The sequence below is a fragment of the Strongylocentrotus purpuratus genome, unplaced genomic scaffold (genome assembly GCF_000002235.5).
Source record: "Strongylocentrotus purpuratus isolate Spur 01 unplaced genomic scaffold, Spur_5.0 spur5_scaffold_5, whole genome shotgun sequence".
Taxonomy (NCBI): Eukaryota; Metazoa; Echinodermata; class Echinoidea; order Camarodonta; family Strongylocentrotidae; genus Strongylocentrotus; species Strongylocentrotus purpuratus.
This window is the reverse complement of record NW_022145611.1, coordinates 35,004,185-35,030,843: the sequence shown is the minus strand read 5'-3', so window position 1 is coordinate 35,030,843 and position 26,659 is coordinate 35,004,185. Positions and strand designations below refer to the sequence as shown.

The 26,659-nt window shown below is 34.4% G+C and overlaps 1 protein-coding gene across 6 annotated transcripts in view; it reads right to left on the bottom strand.

Moving 5' to 3' along the window:
* LOC115917961 (neurexin-3-like) overlaps window positions 1–26,659 on the bottom strand; it is a 117,654-nt gene that overhangs the window by 51,261 nt on the left and 39,734 nt on the right. For 3 of the 6 annotated variants that reach the window (XM_030998392.1, XM_030998394.1, XM_030998395.1), the window contains exons 4-6: window positions 13,950–14,890; window positions 12,057–12,086; window positions 9,692–9,709 (exon numbers count right to left, since the gene is read on the bottom strand). In XM_030998392.1, coding sequence (XP_030854252.1) covers window positions 9,692–9,709; window positions 12,057–12,086; window positions 13,950–14,712 — 811 coding nt within the window. In that variant the 5' untranslated portion in view covers window positions 14,713–14,890. Of the gene's footprint in view, window positions 1–9,691; window positions 9,710–12,056; window positions 12,087–13,949; window positions 14,891–21,831; window positions 22,220–26,659 lie in introns of those variants that run through there. The other 3 variants (XM_030998393.1, XM_030998396.1, XM_030998397.1) reach the window with 3 other exon arrangements.

The following is a 26,659-nucleotide window of genomic DNA, read 5'->3' as shown; positions in this document are numbered from 1 at the left end:
ATTAACAATAAACTGAAAATATGCTCAAAATGGAATCTTGGCACACCCTTTTCAGTCTATCAGGTTATCTTTATAAAAAAAAATCTCCATTCAAAGTTATATCCTACTTATTCTCACTTATAAATCTAAAACATTTCTCACTTATAAATCTACAAACTGATAGATGCACTAACTATAAAATGAAATAAATGCTGATTGAAGAAAATAGTAAGACAGCATCTGCATTGTCTTTCTTACTAATAATAAATTTCACTGTTTACTTAGGCATCTCTTGAAGCATTAGTTGAGATCTCTGAATGAATATATATATAATAGACAAAGATAATTTTTATTTCAAAGAGCAATGCATCATCGTATGTTTCATAAAAATGTCTGCTCTACAGAGTGCCTGATTTACGAGGATCCTCAAAGGCTACATTGAACTAATCTAATGAGAGCTAGAAGGACATTAACTCATATAATGAGTCAATGTCCTTGTGGCTTCCAACATTTGAACCATTTGGTTAAGAACAAACTATACCCTCTATCTATGACATTCTTTGATACATCTTACTGCCATCAAATGCTGACTGTCATATCCAAACACTTGACAACCCTTTCTGCTACCACTCTTCGAGAAACTGAAAACTATAACTGACATTTTACCGCAGAAATCTAGACTTATTCATCAGATTGCGGGCCTAATCTAGTCATTCTCCTGCTCACCGCCTCCTTCTCCCGACATCATCTCCATTATTCATGAAAACGGGGAGGTTTTGACGTCTCGAGTAGAGGCAATGGATCGGCTAGGTATAGGCCATGGCGCCAATGGTCCATTGCCGTACTTGATCTGCCTTAGGCTTCAAGATGCAAAGATTATTCTCTCCACTCTTTTAAACTCTGCTGTTTCATTTACTGGCTATCAAGTTCTCTTCAGAGTGACCATGACTTGCAGCTATGTGTAATGCTCAGTTCTATAACCAAACAAACCCTCAAAATATGGGCTTCGGTAAGCAAATGTTTACAGCGGATATCGTATTCTAGCAATGAGAGAAAATGAATTTCCAAAGAATAAAACAAAAATCAATCAAACAAAATTCTTTGCAATTGCGATTAATGTATATTATGACTTTGCTAGTCCAAACAACCCATCTCATGCATGATAAACAAATCAAATAAAGCTTTAACTTAAGAAGGAGGTTCTTGTAATGACATGATGTCTATCAGTTTTCACTGTTAAAAACCCTCAAGCTTTTAAGTGATAAGACCCTATGTTATATCACAGCATTTTTTCTCCTATTTAAATCTTTACTGCTCAAATCTTAAAGAGAATATGCTCAAAGGATCATAACACAATATGCATATTTAATCAATCAATTCAACGTTTATTCACCCAGGTAATAGAATGTGAAATTTGAACAAGGTTTGTCAGTAAAGACCACTAAACCAAAGCTAAGGATTATTGAATGCTCATGGCCCTCGCTTGAGGGTGTTTGTCAAACGAACTAACAAAAAGTGGTCACATGACATGGGTCTAGGGTGACAGATGTTCGTTGTGACGACGATCAAACACCATGTTTGCGCAACTCGTCTCTTGCCAATTTAAACACACACTCTATCATAATTATCGTCCGCGGCTAAATCATTTTAACGATTGCGTGATTGTGCAACATTTCATGGGGGTGTAAACAAACCAGTCAATCACACACAGGTGCAATATGCTCCTAATTAGTCAACATGAAATCATGTGATGGAATGCTGGATACTCCTTTTATATTCCACACATCTCATACCTATCTGAAACTTAAAGAAAGACATTCCTGACACTCATAATGTATTACAAATGCTTCACATTTTCTAAAATGTACACAATAGCGCCATTATAAGTCATTACAGAAATGTGTATGGTGCAATTACAATTACCAGTACCAATATGTTGCCTCTTTGAACTGATTACAAAATAACAATTTATGTCAACATCCCTTCTCCTTATATGAATACAGACATCCTACGTCAATAATCCATCATGCAGCTAGTTTGTTTTATCTGATATTAAGTCAGTTTTGAGATCCCTTAGAATCCATAACAAAATCCCCAGACTAAAACCAGTGCGTGATGCAAATGATAAATAAAACAGAGAACAGAGGTGTGATCAGATTTGAGTCAGAACACGACTACAAACCACCTACTGCTTTTGGGATGGCCAGGCCAGGAATAAATTGAAGGGATGAGATAAAGATGGCAGTGATAAATCAATACTTTGTTTGGGAGTAGCTTCTGGCATGAGACTGCAATAACAATGCTAGCAGGGGAGGGGCCGGGTTAGATGGAGAATAATGGGGCAGGAAAGAAGCTGGAATAAACAGTGGAGACTTTGTTTAACCGATCCCTTCAGGTCATCTGTAGACTCACCTGATAACCCTTCAGTCTCCATTATCAAACAACTCAGTCTTACTTAACATCTTCTTCTCTAAATGAAAAGCTGCTTTAGCCCATGTGAATGATAAGGGCAGGAACATTAGCAGACTTACTCTCAAAGAGTAGTCTTCATTAGCATGCTGATAAGGTGCAACTTTCTACATGACATGTTGTTGTTGCTTGTGTTTTTTAATAAAATTAACTACTTTAGAATTTAGTTTTAAGTTGAAATAAAATTAGAAATTATATATAATTTCACCCAACGCGCTAATTAAATGCAACCAGCCACAATTCTTGACCAGTACTTAACTATGAATGGACATAAAACCATTATCCTAAAAATGAACTTAAAGGGAAAGTCCACCCCCAAAATAAGTTTGTTTCGATAGAGGCAGAATAATAAGAAAATCAGGTGAGTGAAAGTTTGAGCAAATTCTGAATGAAAATAAGAAAGTTATGAATTATTGAAGTTGTGATCAATCAAATACAAATTGGCAACTCTGTGACTTATTATACGAGCTCTCCTTCATTTGCTTTGTGCATAATATTCCATAAAATCATGTTTTCTTCGTTATTGATGACGGAATATATATTTGTTCCTTGCAGGGGGAGTATAGAAACATATTTGCAATTATTATATTTAGGGTGCATGTATGGTAGAAATTTTTCTTGAGGGAAATTGAAAATTTTAGATTTTTTTAGTACTGAGCAAATGGAAGTTGAGCTCGCATGATACGTCATAGAGTTGCCAATTTGTGTTTGATTGATCACAACTTCAAAAATCCTAACTTCCTTATTTTTAATCGGAATTTGCTCAAACTTTCACTGACTTGTTTCTCTCATTTTTCTACTCCTATTAAAACTAACTTAATTTCAGGGTGGACTTCCCCTTTAAGATTTCTCTTGAAATAGTGCACAGGATAAATACATTTACATAAAGAAGAATGAGATTATTGAGTAAACCTGCTACACTAAAACACATCATTATTTACCACGATATGCTCATATTCTTCCAAGGATTATATGATCATGACACGACACATAAGGACATCCTTTAATGGGTGTCGTTTTTAACTTAATGTACATTAGACCATCTAGGTCATGGTAAAGACATTGCCATTTGGTATAATATGGGTCAAATTAGTTTCATAGATTTCATTCAGTATACATCATTCCTTCCGTATTTTCACCTCTGAGTAAACTAGGACATCTAAGGTTCCTGTAATACCAAGCTTCTACAGAAGAGGCATATCATGTTGTCTTCTTTGCCTCCTCCCAATTAAAGTGGAAAAGTCGGGTAGGGGAAATAAATCTCCGACTAAATGCTGTAATGGGCAGCAAGAAGCAAATGTCAAGCAATCATATTACACATTTGCATGTGGCATTTAGAATCCAATAAAATCTGAAGTCCCGGTGTACCGTATTAAAATTGCTCTCTCCAAGGGTCATAGCGTCTATTTCCCTATGGTCACCACTCTCTCTTTCTCTCTCTTTCTCTCTCTCTGTCTCTCTCTCTGTGTGTCTCTCTCTGTGCCTCTCTCACTCCTCCTTCTACCCTCTTTTACCTTCTGTAGCACAACAATTACTTTATTTTTTGAACTATTTTCTGATTGCAGTAACCTCACATCTACCCAAGATAAAGATTAGAATGTTAATGAAAGCAACGTCTATGGGATAAGTGTGTTTTCTTAAAGCAGTAGCCCATTTGAGAACATGTACTCTGGATCTTAAATAAAACCTTAATAAAGAAATTAATTATAATTAACTTAATAAATTCAATTAATGATATGTTAATATCATATTACTAGTTTCATAATCACGTAAAGAATGTTCTAATTTTGGTTAACACAAATTTCTGAAAAAAATCTGAAGCTCTTCTAAAAAATAAGATCTTATAAAATGGAGTTGAGGTCTGTTTTTTCACAAGTTGTTCCCTCATGACGACAGTCGAATGACTGAAAAAAAGCGAGGAATTATTAATTCTTATTATTGCCTTATAAACTGGCTTGCACCCTAACCCATACGTTGGCCTAATTGCATAACATAATATGCAAGGACACTAACTTCTTCAACGGCAAAATTTGAGTAATATGTCTCCCACTATTTACTTTCTAAACTTCCCATTTGGGACGAGGCTGTCACGCGATGAAGTACGAAAACACTTCCTAAGGCAGAAAGAAAAGGTCAGGTAGTTGAGATGAAGATCTTATACACACTTACTGCATTGGTATGAGTAGGTTAAACAACACTGAATTTATGATATGTGCTTTCTATTGCATCTATGTATGACCAAAAAAATCTGACTCAAATATTAACTAGAATTCCATGAATATTTTGCTTTCATAATTCACGTATTTGAGATGATTGTTGCCGTTAAAAGAGCTATTTCATTAACATTTCAGAGGGCACATGTGACCTTCATATGAAATTAATGACAAATTCTCTACATACTTTGATGGAGGAAAAATGAAGAAAAAAAAGCTTTATGAAAACATTTCATAGCAAATGCATTCAATGTAAGAAGAAGTACATAATGTGATTTCATAAAATACTGAAGATTTCTATTTCTGTAACAAACCTTCCTTAATGTTGGAGCAAGAAGAAAATATCCCTAACAAGTTGCTTGCTAACTTACTCTAGCAATATATTTTGGTAGTCAACCGTCTTTGTTAATGTAGATTATAATGGTTTTATTGCTGAGTTGAAATTAACTAATGGAACTAAAAATAATGATACCTGCACTATGTGAGAAACATGACATGAATATGAAATTAAGTCAAATGTCTCCATGTAAGCCTTCTTTTGTAAATTTGTGACAGCTGTCATCCAGCTGAACTTTACTGAATATTTAATATCAAATTAAATATGTCAGCATGCACTCTGTGTAAATTTACCTTACAAAATCACAATATAATCGTAACAGTAACAGAATAATAATTTTGGCAACATTCTGCATTATGTAGCTTGTCAAATAGATTTGTCCAGTAGCAGCTACCTACTCATAAATTTAGTCAATGAAACGAAAATTTCTTTAGGGCTGAATTCTGAAGCTGTAAAGGTCAGATTGCAAGTATAAAGTTTCTCCCTCTTGAGAGCATGGATATACTTTGTTATTTTGTCCAGTGCCACATTGCACTTTCTCTTTCCCACTCTAGTCCAAGATATGTTATTTCATATATCATAATAATCTGCCTCACCTTTCCATATAATCCAGTTCTTTACATGTTTCTTTTTCAAAGTCTCATAATTTCTTTGTTTTCTACACATGAACTTCATTGTCAGCTATCGAACTCTGGCAATTTTCTTTCTATCCTAGCATTTTATTCTACTTCTTATCAACCACTAACTGTTTTATATAAAGATCATTTATTATTTTACTTAGTTTGCATATTCTGTGCTGCATAACACTTAGTTCACTCTTCTGATTCTCTCTCTCTCTCTCTCTCTCTCTCTCTATCTCTCCCTCTCTTTCACTCCCTCTTTTTCCCTTTTTCCCCTCTGTTATCTCTCTTTCTATCCATCATATGCCAAACTCTGCCTCTTCACCCAACTTCATTGTTTTATTTTCATTAAGGTCACAAAGCCTGAGGACCATATGACCGACATCATGATATTTCTTGTCATCAATACACCCTCGACTAAAGAAAATATTTGAAATCGAACATCTGAATAGCTGCATTGATTGGTTTATCCCACAGAATGTTTTTTAATGATGACTCAAAACAAATAACTGACAAGCTCTTTCTTTTACAGGTGTCTCCCTTTGTCTTCTTTCAAAAGCAGTAACAGTAAATCTGAATATGATTTATCAGGAATCAGTGAGGTATCTGAGATTCTGTGGCCCGATGGTGTTTTTATTGTAATTTTAATTGTAAATTTTCAACAAAATATGACCCCTTTTGCATAAAAACAGGTATCAAATTGACTCTAATTATAACCTTATTTTTAGCTTATCAAGTACACATTCACAAATTTTGGACATTCACATTTAGATGTTTGCAAAGATCATGAAAATATGATATCTACTAGACTAGATCAAAGAAAATTGATATGAAATCGCTCCCACATGTGTGAGGTTAAACTGAATAGATAACATGAAACCCCGCATAAAATGATACCACCGGGATTAATTTTTTTACCGTAAGAATCCAGGAGATTTTGTATGTGTGTCAGGGTATTGGGAGAATGGTGGATTTTCCGGGAGTCTCCCAACTAATCTGGGAGGTTTGGCAGCTCTGCCAAATCCTACACCAAAAATCCCATTACAAACCTCCTACGCATCATTCAATATTAGCTTCAGATAAGCCATCAAAAGAAAAGAAACTGTAAGAGTGATCTTGGAATGCATTTGATAAAACACAAAGTATACTCACACGCAAATCTTGAATTAAAAGATGTGAAACAAGCCCTATAACGTCCCCCTCTCTACCTGGAATTTCTGAGAGTTTAATTAAAAACCACCATGACTGAACTTTGGATTAATGTAACCTGGCAATTCACTGCATTCCATAGACCTGGGAAAGTCATCTCATAAAGAAATCCAATTTAAGAAGACAGGTTAAGTATCAATGGGTCTTGAAGAACATCATGAAAGCAAATTTGATTGTAAAGTGAACTCTGGGAAGCGCTAACTTGACGGCTGACCTTTTGTTAAAGACATCTCGATTCATTGCAGTGTCAAGAACTGCACCATACCTCACCTGTAGGTTGGTATTTCTTAGACAAACACAAGCCAGCCAAACTAGTTTAACAGAAGAGCATCACCCTTGTATAAAATTAAGCTTGACTGATTAAGATTCGCCTCAATGGCTGGCAAGTGTCAATACCTGATACAGGCATTGATCACCCACAGGCATATTCACCCCATCACCCCCATGATCTCATCTTTTATGCAAGCTTATAATAAAAAAACATAATCCTTTTTTTTAGTATTTGAACTAAAACATGTTAAAATTACCTTCAATCAATGCTTTATATTACTACAAACCTTATAAGGTCCTCGCAAGGTATACTCGCACTGACTTGACAAGTTTTTCGACTCGGTTCTCTTTCTCCATGATCGTTGGAAGTTGAAAAAAAAAACCCAAGGGACCACAATTAGCAATGCCAGACAGAACACCTATGTAGACTTACATGAATATGCTACAAAACATATTCCTGATGATAAATTTTCATCAAGTTCCCATCCCCATAAGAAATACCAGCATGAAGCTCTGCTGAGCTACAGATGATATAGCATTGCATGGGTTAAGTGTCATATTCTTGCGTATCTTTCTATTCTTTGCAATTTTGATCAATTTAGATACCATGGCTTTTACATCATTACTTGAAAGGCATCGGCAATGTTCATCATCATCTTTCATTTTCCTGCAGATCACCGTAATGATTTTTTTTCTAGCATAAAACCATACGTCGAAAGCAAAGCGTAAATGCACGGCAGGCTAAATCTCATTTCCTTCGATCTACCATAATTCACCACTGGAATTTGTTTTGATGCTGCAACTATAGTGGCATTCAAGAGCGGTCATAAACACAAATGAGATGGATAATTCTGATGGATAAAAAAATGGAAATGGATGTTATCAAGCAAAACATGTAGTCAGGCAAAAATGTTAATTTACATCCAAATTAGGGTAGTTTTCAACTCCGGATCTTATGGATTATGGCAGTTTTCTGCTTAATGGACCTTGTTAAGGTAATTTACCCAGGTACTGAGCTTTTCAGGACACTGCCATCATGTCTATTCTAAAGAGCAGCACAACCAAAATAAGCAAGCTGGAACCAAATTATGGTTTGCAAGTTTTTTCTGATCAACATTCCACAAAGAGTGATAATAACATACTGATCAGTGGCGCTTTTATTTTAGATGTTGTTTAATATTGAAATACACGGCACAAATTTCCTTCTAGCTAATGCAATTCAAAGAAAGAAAGCAACAGATAATCACTTGTAATAAGAAAATCACAGAAAAATACCACATGATTACAAACACTATTCTAAAATTAAACACAAATCATCCATTATTCACCAACACCCATCTCCTCTAACAAATCTACAGAATCAAATTATGTCTAAATTTTGTGGTGTTGTCTCCTTTTCTTTCCACTCACAATGCAACATTAATACACACAGGTACATTGAGCTAGATTGGAAACAATTGGGGGATTTAACGTTCAAAGCTCTCCCCCCCCCCCTTTCGCCTCTTAATGAAGATCCTAGGATTGCCTGGCTTTCTTGCCATCAGCAGGCCGTCTTTCTTTGAGATGTCAAAATGCACATGCAGAGTTGCAGAATATCAAATTCTCTATGAAATATACATGTACATGTACTACATGAAGTTGTTAAAGAGAAGATGTCACAACAAACTATGAAATATACACATAATTCTAACATGATTGTTGGTCATCCCCCATCAGGGTTTTTGGGTGAAGAATGCTACGATGGGTGGCTCTAAATTATTAACATTTCAATTAAAAGTGTCATGTTGTAATCATACAACAAATTTGATCATTCCTACTGATTGAATAAATTTGGAGTTCAGGCATTACCGGGAAATGGAAAATTGTAAGGTTTAATTTCAGTCATGAAATACATTTCTGATTTCAATCAATAACTACTCAAATTTGGGGCTAGTCTAATTATCTTTCTGTTGCAAAGAAAAAAACTCTTCTCCAAATTCATAATTCTTACTTAGCAAAATATTTCAGTTCCAAGCATTGAAGTAATTTTTTATTTACGAATAGATCAATGTTACTATTGATCCCTTAGGTGCAATAGCTAAAAGTGAAACTAGAAGAAGAAAAAAACTACAGTGCGAAGTTACATTTGCAATATTACCATTTTTCATCTCCTTCTTTATATTTTCTTCCACTCAATATGATGTAAGGTGAAAAAGTGTCATGAGCTTGCTTTACTTAGTCATGTGTATGTGGACTCTTGCAAAAGTGCATCTATAACAGGCTTCAGTTGGTACAGAGTGATAATGCATGTGTGAACCTTTGCAAAAGCACATAAACTCCTTCTCAGCAAAACAATGCGATTGGCTGCATTCATGAGTTTCACCTGTATAGCAGTTTTCTACGACTTCTTCGTTTGATCCTTTATAAACCAAACACTGTGTGACATTTCCATTGTGACGCCTTCTCTTAACAGCCCCTTAAAAAAATAACGAAAAATTAAGACAAAAACAAATAAAACACATTACATGACCAAGGAGTCTCATAAAGCAGGTAGTTAGACAACAAAGACTATACACGTCTATCGATTCACTTGACGAACTTGTTACCAAACTTACCTTCTTTTTCATCAGGTGCTGCAGATGCGCATGATGAGAAAAGTAAAAAGATTGGGTCATTTTGAAATTCAATAGACAGTACTGCATTCTTGCTAATATACAACATACATACTTCTCTACAAAACAATTTTCTGAACTAATACTGATATGTAACAAGAAAAGTATTTTATTTCTCCGAAAATCAAAAGCTGATACAGAGCTTAATTGTTTGGAATACATGACCTTATAAATAGATTTGTGTTTTTTTTCAGATTGCTGTTTGTTTAAGCATTCCCATATTAATCTCACCTTAATGAGAATATCTAAAAAATCATACCAAAAGTATAGAATTTTGAATAACATTTTGTGCATATCTTGTATCTTACTTATACATATGAAGCTCCCTTAAATTAATTTTTTCTTGTTTTTCACACCTCCATACACCAATTATTCTTCAGCTAACATTTTAATGGAATCAGAAGTAGTCTTATTCAGAAGTGCCATAGTCTAATTTTTATACAGGCACATTGAAATAATAATTAAGAAATATTTACGCTCATACTGACTGTCGTGATATTTAGAAAAAATACAAAATGAATATATGCACATATAAAGACACAACAAAGAAGTTCTACTAAAATTTCTACAGATTAAAAAAAAAAAGTTGATCACAATGCTCCACTCACAAAAACAGAAAATGCTCATTTGAAAATGGCTTCACCTACAATAAAAATTGCATGCATTCCAATTAAGAAACACACATTAATTCAGATGTACTGCACTATCTATCTTATAAGAATAGGCATACAACATAATGCTACGTAACATTGAAAAATTCTCTTTTAAATTTGGTATATCATAAACATGTATACTGGTAGATGGTATTACTTTTTTCACTGGAAAAGCGTAACTGAAAATTTGTATCCCCTTAAAAACAAACTATATTTTCATGATAAACAATATACTATAGGAGAGGCAGAAATGAGTACTCCCCTCAGGGAAAATCTCTAACTATCAAATTAAAATCCCATTCTTTGAAATGAAACTTGCTGAAGAGTATATCAAAAACAAAATGCTCTAAGTTCAGGAAGGTTAACAGACAGAAAAGAATTGGCTGAAATATAGGGTAGCGAGCTGATAGATTTCAATCAATACTGAATGCTGCCTAGATATGTCGTCTGGTTATGTCATTAAAAAAAAGTTCCTTGGAATCCAGTGCTACAATTTCTTTATAAATTTGTGGATTTTTGTGTAATATATAATTTCTTTCATTAAGGAATTAAATCATTCTCCCATGGTAATATATTGATTTTCTATCCCTATCATATAAGGAAAATCTCAGAATGAATAACAATTCACAAATTCTTAAACATGCTGATAAAGCAGGTTAACAGAAAGATGCATTACAATATAGAGTAAAAGAATTATTCAAGTAAAACAATTTATTCAAGAAAAAAGAAAAACAGATTAATAAAGCTCAACATTATACACTAAGGAATGAAATATTACAAGAAGCTGCCATTACTTAAAACATATCAAACTTTTAAAAAAATCTCTCGTCATTATGCACTGATAATAAAACAAATCATTTGCTTATCTCTTCAAAAATGTGGGTAACATTTAAAATAAAATAAAATATTAAATTTCCTTTGATTTAAAAGGGGCAAAATCCAACAAATTCAATAACACTATTGCTAGAAATCCCTTCCCCTAAAAAAATATATTTTCAGATATATTTACACATATTTCCTTCGGGACTTGTATGAAATATTAGGAATAAAAAGATATCATTTGTTAAAATAGTTCTATACATATCAAGCTATATACCTCTACAAAATAACAGCATACATGTAACCAACAAAACACATACATATCACAGTAAAATAATACAAACATCTAAACAGACATGCAATATTCAGCTAAGTAATCAAGTGACACTTTCCTACCACAAATACATTTTTCTTGTAGATTTCAACTTCAACTTTAACTAACAATTGTAAAAAGATTAATTCAGAAACTTAAAAAAAAACTACTTCAGAATTAAGAAAGTCTGATATTTTAGTGATAATTAATCTCTTTGTAGTAAAATTCCACAGAATTTGCACAAAATCAAAGAGGTGCGTTATCATATGAGTTTGTTAGTGTATATTCAAAATACTGATGTACTAGGTTTTTCACTTGGGATTCAGGTGACTGACTTTTTAAGTGAAATACTAACAAAAGGCAAAATCTTAATATGCAAAACAAATCTCTACTTCCCCTAAGCCCCCCTCCCTCACAAAAAAAGGCCTTAAAAAAAGGCCTTAAAAATGTAAAATGCATTGACAAAAGTCTTGACACCAAACACGACTTGGATGCTTTCCATGCAGACATGTATACAGCTTACCTTCTTCAGATTGTGTTTGGGGTATGAGTGCTTCAGTGAAATAAACACAATAAATACTTCAGTTATCATTACATTTCCCAAGTAAAAGGACTGCTTGAGTTATTACAAAAAATGCATGATTGAGATTAGTTATGAAAGAATAGATATATATGAGAATACACTAACTCCATGTATAAGCATCCTTATATTATTGACATTGCAATTTCCTCTGAAAGAAGTATTGTATAGATTATCAAAGAAAATAAAATGGGCTGTTTGGATTCAGAAAAGCATTAACTCATATATCAATTTATAGAGTTAACATTTTTTTACCCTAGTTGAGATACTGTATACTTATGAGCAATTTCACAAAATCCAAACAGATTTAAGGAAATATAATCCATCCTTCGATGGAACATAAGAGGAAAAAAGAAAATCATGAAAGTTCACAGGAATACAATACATCTTGATGAATACATCTTGGGAAATTAAAAGTCTCACTTTATATCTGCTTTATTTCCATCATGGTTTAAGTTGGAATACTTGCTCAGGCTACGGATGAGGGGAGGATGGATAGAGACAGAATAACAAGTAATTGATGCTATTGATTGGCGAAAGAGAGATTTAGGACAAATACAGAGACAGAGACGAAAAGACAGACAGAGAGAGAGAGAGAGAGAGAGAACGAGATGAGAGAGAAGAGAAAGGGTGGGAGACAGAGAGAGACAGGATGGTGGACCAATACAGTCTGCTCCTTGAAGAAAAACAATCCTTGCCAAATGATGGATATAAGCCAGAATTCCTGCTTCCGACCAGAAGGCTGCTCAGGCGGCTCATGTCGGATATTCAGATCAATAACATTTCCAGCCTGTGAGCCAATGAACGGGTCGTACTTGCATATGAACTCTCTAAACATCCCTTCCTCTTTGCTTTTCAGTGGTTATCCCCCACCCCCTCTCTTGCTGTGCGTGTATGTGTGTGTGTCTCTCTCTAACAATCTATTATAAAATTCCTGTATTACCTTTTTTTTCAGTGGGGGGGGGGGGGGGGGGGGACTACTCTCCTCCTCCTGCATCTCATCCATTCCCACTGTATCCATAAACCTATCTATGATTTTTGTTTACGTCCTCTTTTCTTCTCTCCTTTTCTAGCCCTCTCCCCCTCTCTCCTCTCTCTCTCTCTCTCTCTCTCTCTCTCTCTCTTCTTCTTCTTCTCCTCTTATAAAACCATCCCAAGGAATGATGAATTTCACCATCTAGCTGGCAGGGGCAGGTGCAAATCTCCTGCTATCGGAAGAAAGCCACACCTGACTATAAACACAAAAACCTTATTCCTGATACCTCATTTGACCTGTTGAATGCTGCTATAGCCGGGTCTGGTGCATACTACAAATCAGATTGGTTTCTATCTTACCATGATTAGAGTTTTACACCAGCAAGATCCCAACTGCTCAATTTCTTTGTTTCTTTCTATGCCACAGCAACATTGGCTGTCGATAGTTACAAAAAATGCTTGTGGTAATGCACCCCCAAAAGAATATATATATATATATATATATATCATCCAAAAGGTTTTAATGAGACATCCAGATGGTTAATGAACATATGGGGAGAAAATGACATTGTATCTACTCCGATGTTTGGTCCTGTTAAAGAGAAGAATGTAAAACTCTTGTCTTTTCTAAATTGCAAAAGACATGTCTTGTGTTCAGTGATCAATGACTGATGAATAAATAATAACTTTTCAGTCTCGCATTAAAAACAAGTCATAATTACATGTATTTGTGAGGTAATGGATGTTATCCCCTTTCACTGTGTATGTATAATTCCTCTATCTCACTGTTCTACATTTTTGACATGCAGATGAGAGCTTGATAGAGAAAGTATACTTGCCCATGTTGTGCATCATACTTACGTGTTTCACAAGTGAGACCTGTGTAGCCTGTTCCAGAGCAATCACACTCTGCATCTGCATCAGAGCTGACACATAATCCTTGGTTCCTGCAGAAGTCATCACTGCCACACAGATCAGAAGGGTCTTCATCGATGCCATTCGCTGCCATAGATTCAGGTCGGTACCATCTTTTGGGTCGCTCGCTCACCAGGTACACTAGATTTCGAACGTGCCCTTCAAAGCGATTCAGAAATTTGACCTCCGGATGAGAGATGTAGGTGAGAGGCAAAATACGTGGGACACCACCAATAAACAAATCTGAACTGCCGGTAAGAGATGCCTGACCATCAGGAATGGCTCCAGATTTTCTCTCCCCGTTCAAGATAATAACACACTCCTCGGGGCTTTTCATCAGTGTGACTTTGTGCCATGTATTTGAACTCAATTCTTCCCCGATGATTATTGTCCTAGCTTTGTTCCTGATGCGGAAGCGTAATTGTAACTGTGCATTCTCCAAGACCAGCTCTAAGAAGAACTTTGACCCCGTGCCCCCATCGTCTGTGTAGAGCAGTAATGCATCTCTCCTCTCCGTCTTGAATTCAAATTTGAGAGTTCCGTTGACCGTCCTGTTCCACTCCTCATATCGTGCGAATGTGTTCTCAGTCCCGAGGAAACGAATTGACATTGCTGTTTGCCATGACAGGGCAATGATTATTAAAAGTAAGAGTTTTGATTTCCAAATTGCTATTGATGGCTTCATGATGAGTCCTTTCCTCTCACACATAAACCTCCCAAACAAACAAGCTAGGTACGTTTTCTTCCTTCTAAAAGAATTTTAGTAGTATGGTTTCCACAGATTAAATTGTGTCATCTATGCATTTTTAGGGTCTCTACAAAGAACAGCAAGAGCGAACGCCGTCTGCGTCTGCAGCCTCCCTCTGTTGTCAGTATTCAGCTCCTACCTGCATAGACAACAAAAAATTAAAAAACAAAAAGATTCAGGTTAGAATCTAACAATTCAGTATTAACATACTTCTACACAAAGAGGCAAAATAGTATATTTTACCGCTAACAATATTTGTAAAGCGCTTAGAGACATTTGTATTAAGCGCTATATAAAAGCTAAATATTATTATTATTTTTATTATTATTATTGTTATATCTTAACTCTCCCAAAACTCTATATATTTGAGTGAATATGCAAATAATATATCCAGTCAAGCATTGCTGTATGGACACAAAGGAAGCTAAATTTACCTTCAATAACTAAAGCCTCCAAAGTACTTACGGTAGTGACTATTTTTGATACATGACAGACATCCAAATCAATATACATTGAATCCTTCATCAATGTAGCTTGTGCTTTATATGCTTCATTAATCACTAACAAAAGACAAAAAAGATAGCGATTTGTCTCCCTCACTCTTCATCGCTTACAACGACATGTGGGTCCATTAATGATCCCATATTTCCACTATCTCTTCATTTATTGATGGGGCAAACAAAACATCATCCTCGTTACGTCATTCAGGGCACAAGGTCAATGTTTTACACGTTACATTACACACAAAGGACATCACTTTCCTGTGCAATTAGAAACGCTGTACATCATAGCAACATGCAAACCTAAAACAATCAATGCTATTTAAAGAAGATTGTGCGATGTATCACGTTGGAATATTGTTTTAGAACGTTCCTTTGAAATAGTCCTCAAAGGGAGTCAGATGACTCATCACAGGCAAAAATAAATTTCTTATTAAAACTAAATCATTTTAATTACAAAAAGGATGAGGGGAAATTTTAGTCATGAAAACCTCAATGAAATGTAGATCTGTTTTTCATGCTTTAGTTTTGCTATGTGAGGTGCTTTCCTGTTGCTATTTGCATTATTTTTAAAATTTCCATTACCCAAAGAAAATTGAATTTCATATCTGCGAATAAAAAATTCAGCATCATAGAAAGACTGTCTTATTATGTCCTCCTCTTGAAACTAAATCAAAAACTTCAACTGACAGGTTTCTTACATTTTAAAAATATTTTTGCTTTTAGTCACATGGATTTCATAACAGGATGGACTATCCTTTTAACTCATGAAGCCTCATTCACATGTGATGCAGTTAACCACCTATACAAAAAAAATTCAAATAAAACCATTTGAAGTGTAAACACATGGTAAATAAGGGTGAAAAGCAGTAGCTATATACATTAAATGCCTTTAGGGGTGTTATATATACAGAAATGTAAAGAAATATTTTGCAGCAGCATTTTAAAAGGCAGTTCACAATGACATACATGTATGTGAACATTGCTTAGTATTGATGGAGAAACGCTCCCTACTCCTATGCACATCGACATGTAAAATCAATAAGCGTACATGAGTAAGCAACTAAGATAGTGATATATTTCATTAAAAGATACAAATACAAATTACACCCTTGCACAGCACCTCCCTTCCCTTCGCTTTGCACTCTCTCTTTCTCTCTCTCTCTCTCTCTCTCTCTCTCTCTCTCTCTCTCTCTCATTTACCACCTACTTCATTCCTTTTAATCTCTCTTTGCCCTTCTATGTTGCTTTCCTCACTCCCTTTATTTTTCTCTCTTCCTCCTACTATCTTTCTTTCTCTCAACCCTCTCACTCTCACTGTTTTCAAGTAGCTTACTACACCTCTTACCTTCCTATCTAAGACAACTATATAGATCCGCAGTTTAATTTCAAAGCCACCAATGAGATGGAACACTATTACCTCAATGCAAGGTCTCACCCAACATCAAAGTAATTACCGATAAGTATCATTTACACATCATGGCACACATCTCCAGTCAGAGAGAAGGAAGATTATTATGAATGGCTTTTGGAAAAACAATATTGGTGGAATGACATGGAAGAATTAAACATGACTAATACAACCAAAATACCTCCTATTAAAATCATTGGGTCTTATTGCAACTATTATTACTCCAGCATTGTTATGTATCCATTTTAAACCTAGGTTGTGTCTCAGGGACTTAAGTGTGGGTAAGCCGCCTTGTCCAAGTGTAGGCACCAAGTGAGGATTGAACCTAGGACCGCTTTAATGAAATCAAGAGCCTTCACCAACATAAGACACCACAGTGCTCCCACAATGAAAATAATTCCCTAACCAACTCTTTTGAAAAACATTGAAAGATTTACAATACTACCATGAGATGAAAATTAATCTACATACCTACTAGCAGGAGAACATGACTATTCCATAAACTTGTCTACTAAAATCTCTCAAAATATCCAGTCAGGTGTTACATTTTCCATCCCATCTTGCTCAGTACATTTCCGCATTTTGAACAGATGGAAGCTCACAGTTAAGTGTGGCTACACAGGGAAATACACATTATGCCAGTTCAACAAACTTTTCATTGAGGTACTTTCTATTGTGATTTTCACAAAGGCATGTTTCAGTGTTTCATTGATTCTATACCAACTGAATGGTATTATTGTCTGTGGACGACTTTGTCTTCAGAGGTGAACAAACTTTTGTCCAAAGGTAAACAGCTCAAAGAATAATAAATTTCCTCTTGTAATCATTTGACTGATTCGGACAATACTATGAAGAAATCAACCAATAAATCTGAGACATCAATAGTTATAAATAGTAACTTCTCTTTCTTTGAATTTCATGTAAAAGCAAGTGCACAAGTCTGAAGAGGTAAACAAACTCTCCTACCATGGGCATACATATAAAGCTTGAAAATAAAGATGAAGATGATGATGATGATGATGATGATAAAGACTATTCACAGCATTCCTAAACTATCAATTTTTTTAAAATCTTTAAACATTCAAAGCAAAATAATTTAAAGCTAAAACATTCAAAATCGCATACAGGTGCAGGCTTCTCCAAAAAACAAACCCAAAATCCAATATGACATACTATGCAACTTATAGTTGTATACCGGACATACAAACCAAATATATATGAGTGTGTTTTTACAAAATATGCTAAATCATTAACTACTTTACTAATGATTACAATCATCAACAAAATAATTTGTTGTTAGATAGTCCAATACAAACATGTATAAAGAAAAATAATTAGCACACTATACCAATTTGCCCCTTTTAATATATCCATCAATTAGCTCACTTCTAATAAATACACTGAACTATTACCACCTACTATAACTGCTACTCAATAAAAGCAAAAGAAAAAGTGGGACATGCAAATTGAACGCTCCAAAAATCTTTTCAATTAGCAGACAGAGTAGGAAAAAATCTATTATATTGACGAGCCTTCATAAACGTCATCTAATGAAGCACTAAGCGTTAACGTAAAAAGTACACCTCTGTTAATTAGATTGGTTACATGTAGGACACTCTGGATTCAGAACTCTTTAGCATTTGTTATGATGATGACGCTGTACTGTCTAATTTAAAGATGGCAAAGTGATGTCATTAACAAATTGACAAGGGTGTGAGGGTGTTACAATATGGAGCTGTTTTGCAATGCTTCAATAAATCAAATAAGTTAGGTAGTGCTAGATGGTGTGAAATGAAACACTGTTAAAGGGACACAGCTTGAATTGTCTGCATTGACTAATATATTTGAAGGTGTCTTTTTTTCTTTGAGTATTCTGATCAATTAGATGTCTCTATTATCATGTATGGATAAACAAAACTATATACACTGTTTTGTGATACAAGCAATAATATTGGAAATACAAGATCAGATTACTATGTTTCAAATGAATAATTGATTTGTTGCATTTTTATATAACAAGACAAAGGGTACCAATATTATGATATATTAATATATCAATACATTATTTATCTTGGTTTCAGCAAGCCATTCCATCCCTGCACACAAATTAACATATGGGGATATTAAGGGCTTAATTTTAATCTAAATCAAGGAATTCACAGAATGTCGTAATCAGACAATATAACAAATGATAACATTCCTTTTCATCATCTCTGACAAAGAATGTCACACAATGTTTACATAGTCAAGCAATGCCAATCAGAAAGCAATGCCAATCACATAATTATCATCCATGTATAGTTTACAAGTTAAAATTTTGATGGCGAAAATGGTATGTTTTCATGATGAAAGCAAGTATGAATTTTTTTCAATATGGTGTGGTATGTGAATCAAAGCCATAGTTCACAGTTCTTAATACTGATATGTGAGAGGCTGAATCAGTTTGTTGGTGAACTCATTCATTCTCTGTAACATACACAATATAATTCTACCCACACCCCTCCCTCATGAGGAAGATATGGAATTACACAATTTAGCCTCCCTTCCTTTGTAAATGGAATAATAATAATAATAATAATAATAATAATAACTTTTACTTATATAGCACTTTTCATAAAACATTTATATCAATATGCACTTCTCATGAATCTAATCATGTAAATTTATGTTTTTCACTCCAGCTTTTCTCCAAAATCAAAGAAATTCTAGAAAAAGTTGTTCATAAAAGATTGTATTCCCACCTTCAAATTAATGACATCCTCATACCTGAACAATTTGGTTTCCATGAAAATTTTCAACTTCTATGGGTGTATTAAATATTGCAAATTTTATATCACAACAAATTGACGAAGGCAATTACTGTATTGGATTATTTATGGATCTGTCAAAAGCCTTTGACACCATTGACCACAACATACTCATTCGTAAACTAAATGCATATGGTGTTAGAGGGCTAGCTTTAGATTGGTTTAAAAATTATTTGAATAATAGGTATCAGTATGTTGTGGTCAATGGTGTCCAATCTCAACGTAAACTTACTAAATATGGAATTCCGCAAGGCTCTGTACTCAGGCCCCTCCTGTTCCTTGTTTATATAAATGATGTAACACAATCTTCCAAATTATTTCGCTATTCATTATTTGCTGATGACAAGTGCATCGTAACTTCTCACAAGAATATCTATAATTTAATGTCCATTACTAATAAAGAAGTTAATAATTTATATGATTGGTTTTGTTGCAACAAACTCTCATTGAATTTTGACAAAAAAAAGTTTATGATTTTCAGAACGAGGAACAGGAGGGTCCCGAATGATCTTAATAATATTACTATTGGCGGTCATGATATATCACGTGTGGATAATGTTCAATTTTTAGGTATTACAGTCAACGAATTTCTCTCATGGAAACCGCATATTAGTAGTATCTGTACTAAAGTATCAAGATGTATAGGAATCATATCAAGGCTCAAATTTATATTACCACAAAACATACTCGTCACTTTATATTATAGTTTAATCTTGCCTCACCTAACATACTGTAACTCAGTATGGGGTCATACTTTCAAAAGCCATCTTTCTAGATTAACAATACTTCAGAAAAAAGCAATTAGACTTATTACTTCATCCCCATATTACTGTCCGAGTATGCCATTATTTAAGAAAATGAATATTTTACCAATCTCTGAATTAATTTCTATGAACTCTCTTATTTTTATGTATAAATACCATTCTGGATTTTTACCAAAAATATTTGAAAATATGTTCACTCTTAATTCGTCTGTACATAATTACAACACCCGTCAATGAAAACTATTTCATCAACCTAAGATTTCCACCTCCATGGCCTCAAACTCATTCCGTGTAAAATATATTAAATTGTGGAACAGCCTTGATCACAGTATTCAACAAAGCTCAACTCTGTCAAAATTCAAATTTTCTATAAAAAGACTGTATCTCACCAATATTAATATGTGCTAAGTAGATATATAAAATTTATTAATTAATTCTAATTTTCTTCTCCTATTTCATGAGCTCTCTCCACTCCTACAACTTTCTCTTTCTCTTTGCTTTTCACCATGCCTACTCATTCTAATTTTTTTTCTGTAATACTGACTCCCCCTACCCTCTCTTTCTCTCTCTCTTTCTCTTTCTCTTTCTCCTTCTCTCTATCTCATCTATCTTATTGTGTGTGTATGCTAGTGTGTGCATGCTAGGGTGTTTGTATGTCTGTGTGTGGACGTGTACCTGTATCTGTCTATTTATAGTAGCTGTTAAGATGATCACAATTTCCTAATTTATATTTAATTTGCTGTTTTATAATTTTCTCAAATGTTTAGATATTTCTGTAACAAAGTTATAAATTTTATATTGTACACTGGGGCCCTGCTTACAAGCAACCTGCTTATTAAGGGTATCCCTCCATGTTTATGTTTATGTTGTTATTTTAATACAATGTGTCAATACTATGTTATATTTGTTCTTTTTTTAAAGATGGAAAATAAATTGAAATTGAAATCTTGCTTACTTTACATCTTCAGGACATTTATATCTCACCTCAGGCAAAAGATGAGATGCAAAATAACACTGATGCTTTTTAAATACATTTCTTTCAGAGTAACCATTTTAAATTTAAATAGTAATCAACATACAAATGAAGTCATTGCGTTTAATGAAGTTTGTTTGAAGATCAACTTGCATTTAGGTATGCATGATTTGTTTTATTTCAACAGTGAAGCCCCATTAGTAACTAACATACTAAATGTTGCTGCAAGCTATACAAAAGCAATGTACTCAACAGAAGTAAATTAATGTAGGAGGAACTAATGGAGGAACTAATGGAGGAACTAATGGAGGAGCAAGCTTGCTAAGGTAAGAGGGGCTAGAATGAGTGTGGATATGGTTAGCAAGTTGAAATGATTTTCCCTATAATAATAACAAAAAATATATTGCCTTAATTGCTATCATTAAAGTAATATATGACAAATCACATAACAAGATAATGATCTGAAATATAAAATTGATTGTGATATCTGTCATATATATATGTTTAAATCTACAAATATTGCTTCTAAATCTTGATTGTTGAATTAGTTTAAACTGTATACTGCAATACTAAAATTTAATCAATAGGTCTACTGACACAGTAAAATATATATTATCATACATACCCTCTATACTCAGAAGTTAAATGACATCTTCACTCATGCACAAATACAACAACCAAAATGCCCAAAGCAATTGCCCAATCTAGACTCAAGTGATAATTCCAGATTCACCAAATACTCCACGTCTGTAAACATACAGTAGGCAAGCTCCCTTCAAAAATCCCTTCCGTTCCGTTCCGCCAATACCGAAAGATGATAAACATAAGTCTCCAATGTGGGGCTTGGTGGCCGGCAAACAGACGAAGGTACGGAGATGCCCGTGAATAACACACCACTGACTGGATAAATATCCCTGTTATGCTCCTCCTCTGATCTAGCCCGCGAGTGATGCGATGGGGTATTAGTGGAGCGCGGAGAGCGGGAGAGGGATTTCAGATCTTCTGCATCCCACTTGCCGGATGACAGAGGCAAAGAGAGAAAGAGAGGGGGAAAAGAGAGAGGGTGTTCTACACACATAGAGCCAACTAGAAATACAGCACCAAAAGGATACACACACACTAACGGATCCTACGTGTATGCACGACGCACCGGCCTCTGCTTCTCTTTTTTCTCTCTCTCTCTCTCTCTCTTTCTCTCTCTGTCTCTCCCTCTCACACACACACTTACATACACACAGCCCGTATTCATATTCACATGGCATCCCAGTCTCATTCTATGGTGTGTTAAACGCCCAACGTTTTAATATCCTCCCTTGTCAATGCGATACTCTATGCATCAGTGACGGCAATGTTGATGGACAAACAGAAAGACAGAACGACAGATGGATTCCTCCACACCAGTATCAACTTTCCTACACTGCTGCCAACAATATGAAAACTAAAGCCAGAGACCGAAAGAAAGTGTTAGGGCAAAGATACTCAGGCCTATATCTTCCTACAGCCTAATTATTTAGGTTTAAATATTTCATTTCACAAACGTGACTGATACCTGTCGTGTCCACACTCTTTCATGATTAATTGATAAAAAATAGTGCATCACACAAAAAACAACTAGCCTAACATACTCACAATGGGTTCATTCGCAGCAGAATTAGAATATGTATTCAATAAAACGCTGGCATAATCGATGACAGGTTATTGGCGATGCGCCTTGCCGGGGGACGCGTTTAATCAAGGCCCGGCCGTCATCCTCAGTTAGCTCCGCTTTCCATGGACATTGGGAATCGGTCAGGCATATAATGAACACATAGATACACACTCCATTGCTTCACCTTTCACATGTAAAGTTCACAGAGACTGTTAATATACCAGGGAGGGGGTTGGAAATCTCTTTTTTTTTTAGAAAGGTACACCAATTTATGATAACGTTCTTCTGTGCCTTGATATCCAATATTATGTTAATCAAAGATACTCTGTGTATAAAGAGTGAATAGGATTTGAATTTCTTCATCCACTTGACAGTCATATAATAGATATTAAAAATTCAATTCAATAATCTTTTACTTAACAAAATCTGTACTTTGCAACTGAAATAATTAATTAATTAATAAATCTTAATTTAGCCAAGAGCAATATTTTAAAGCATTTTTTATTGAAAAGAAGCTTGATGAAATTGGTTTAAAGATATTTTGGAAAGTTGCATGAAATATGTGCACAATACTCTACTTCCTCAGCTCTGAAAACATTTTTGTCTTCAATTTCTGATCCTCATATACAAACTAACAGGAAAACCAAACAAGTGACTTACGAGTGTGCATAATCTTGCTTTGAAAATACACCTGTTCTATAAGCTATTTAAGCAATGTTTCTCATTAATCTACTTCCATGCAAAATCCCACATTTCACAAGAGTTTTGTTATTTAATATTTTAGCAGTAAAAACACCTGCCATATTCAGTAAATAATCAAAGCCAATCATATCAATAAAATATACTTTAAGTTTGTCTTGCAGATTCCTACTTCAAAATATTTTCTGTGTTTGATTAATTATTTACTTGCTTTTATTTAAAGAAAAAGATGTTGTCCTAAGTAACATTTTGATGATCTTCTAGTTATCTCTAAATAATTACAATATAACATACCTTAATACTCATGTCGTTAATAGCATCCTTTAAAAGAAATTATTATTTTTTTTTTTTTTTTTTACTTAGAAAATGAAAGCGGGATTTTTTCTATTTGCTCTAAATCTTATAGTATAATCATTATATCATTTTTAATAGCAAAATCTGTTTCACCTATTTAGACAAATAAAAAATAACTAACTAACTTTTCCCCTAAAACATGATTGATGCTATTTTAATGTAATCTTTATATATGCCGTGAAATTGAATTAGTGTAAAATTATATACCAATCCATCTACAAGCAATGAATCAATATATTTAGTAAAATCCAAGTTCTACTTCAATGTTCTCTAGCCTACATAGATTAAATACACATCAACACATCACAAAGGCTCTCACTATCCTTGACATCAAGTGATTGCTGTCTCTAGAGCTATTTCTAAATGAAATCATGTTCATTACATCTACAAACCAATCACTTTCTATTTGTGTAACCCACTTTTAATGAATGGTCACATTCACATGCAAGACACACAAAAGTTCCTCTACCGACCCTGCTGGGAAATCAACAAAGCAATCAGTTTGCTCCAACTTAATCAAATTCCGCTCGCCGGTGACCGTGAAAACGTCGTCAATTTCGCCGCGAATGCACATAGCAGGAGAAAAATCATTCCTACAAGTATATGAAAATGGTTTATTCAGATGCATGTCGTGGAGTGTGGTAGTGGGGAATTCAGTGCATAATAGATCTTCAAATGGAGCTAAAATGTCACGGCGCCAATATAACAGACATTCAATATTCTCTTGATTGACACACACAAAAAGTGCAATCTTTATTTCATATTGTTGAAGTTAAGAAATGTTTTTTTCCTATTTTCTACCTTTATAAGATTAAAGAAGCCAAATAATATTACTTTGGCATCTTTTGTATAATTCATTGGCCTAAATTTTTCTTCATACGTATATTACCTTTGAAATGCCCCCCCCCCCCCTAGTTTAGAAAGAAAATGTATTATCTGTAAAATAGGTTTCAAAGAATAAGTGATGAAAAAACAAAAATTCCAAAGATTATTCTCAGTTCGATTTAATTAAGCAACGCTTCACATCTCTTCTCATGAATTGCAATTTTAGAGAGGTACACAGAAAGTCAATAAAGAAATCCTTAAAGGGTTTTACTTTTTAGTAGAATTTTTATCAATGCCAAGTAAATGCTCTTCTTTGATTTCATCTCATTCTACCATTCATTGCGTATGGAAATTATTTGAACTGGAGGTGTTGTGGTATAGTGGCAGCCCGGCATCAAGGTCCTTTAGAAAGGCATTAATTCACGTTTGTCACTCTCCATCCAGGTGTGTACCAAACATGCTAGAGCATTAGTCATTTGGCTATTCGGCTCAGCCCAAGGTAATAATGCTGAAACACTAGGAGCACAATGGCGTGATAGACATGTGCGCAATACAGTATGTATGAAGCTTCCATTACTATTATTTATTAAATTCATATCTACTGTTCCATGACATGTCACAGATCCAATTAAATGCATTTGAAATAAGAAATAAAAGAGCTAAAAATGTACAAAAGTTTCCCTCTGAACAACCATTACTGCGAGATCCCATTTACATTAACAGCTTGCTTGTGATAGAATGGGAAAGGCGCTTGTGTCTCTGAGGGCTGCATTTTTCTGTTACATTAGCAAAGCTCTTGAGTTGAGGTCAGTCTGAATTCAGCTCTCCTTGTACAGCTGTCCAGTTGTCATGAGATATGACATCATGAGGTCAAAATTTCGAGAGCTTTTAAAGGTATTACAAAGTTTTGGTATGGGGTCATGAATTCGGTACAAATTAAAATATTGGAAGCATATGCGTTCCTACAATATTCATTGATCATTATCGCGGTTGAAATCGAGTCTGAAGTTATGAAATTATAAATAATAAACTCTCTATGTTGTATAGCTCCCTCTCAAGGTCAAGATAATAATTTAGCTATGAAACAATGTTTCTTGACTAAAATCGACCGATTAGCTATTCCCGTTTGGAAATTATATATCACAACTACATATTCTGAGATTTTCATGGTCGCAGCTACCATTGTACGGCCATAGGCGCTATTTGAAATTTATCAAATTTACTGGGAGCACCGGTAAATTTTTATATTAAATTTTTCTCGAAAACAGAAGTGTTTTAGGGGCTAATTTTGTTAGTGCTTATATTACATCCACAGGGGCATCCAAATATATCAAACTTGTAAAGATTCATTATCCACCCATTTTTCAAAATTTCCCAAAACTTTGTATTACCTTTAAGATAGCCCACCATAGTCGAGTTTATCATTATGTGAGAGGAGACTGAGATCTAGGGCCTCTTGTTTGAAAAGTCCCATTTGATTGTATAGTCACTCTAAAGAAAACAAATGCAAGTCCTGAAATCTGCATGAAATGTTGTGTTGTGTTTTATTTTCATTCCTTTGCAAAAAAATGAAGATTAGCTTTAGCTATCACACATAATCATCATACTAAAAGTTTTAATTAATATAACAGCCCCTTCTACCCTACTTCCCCTGGGAACCTAGAAGCAAACTTTCAAATGCATTAATGATTTAAATCAAATAAACTATTTAAAAGATAACATCTTGCTGCAGCTCCAATGTACAATGCAAACATTTATTAAAATCCAGTTGTAGATCCAGGATTTGCATTTTTTTTTTTTGGGGGGGGGGGGGGGCAAGTGCCTGTTAACTCTGGAAGAAAACATAATAGGTTGTCTCAAATTTCCAAGCCATAATTAAGAATGAAAAATAAACATTCAAGCAACAGCAACAACAAATTATATTAAA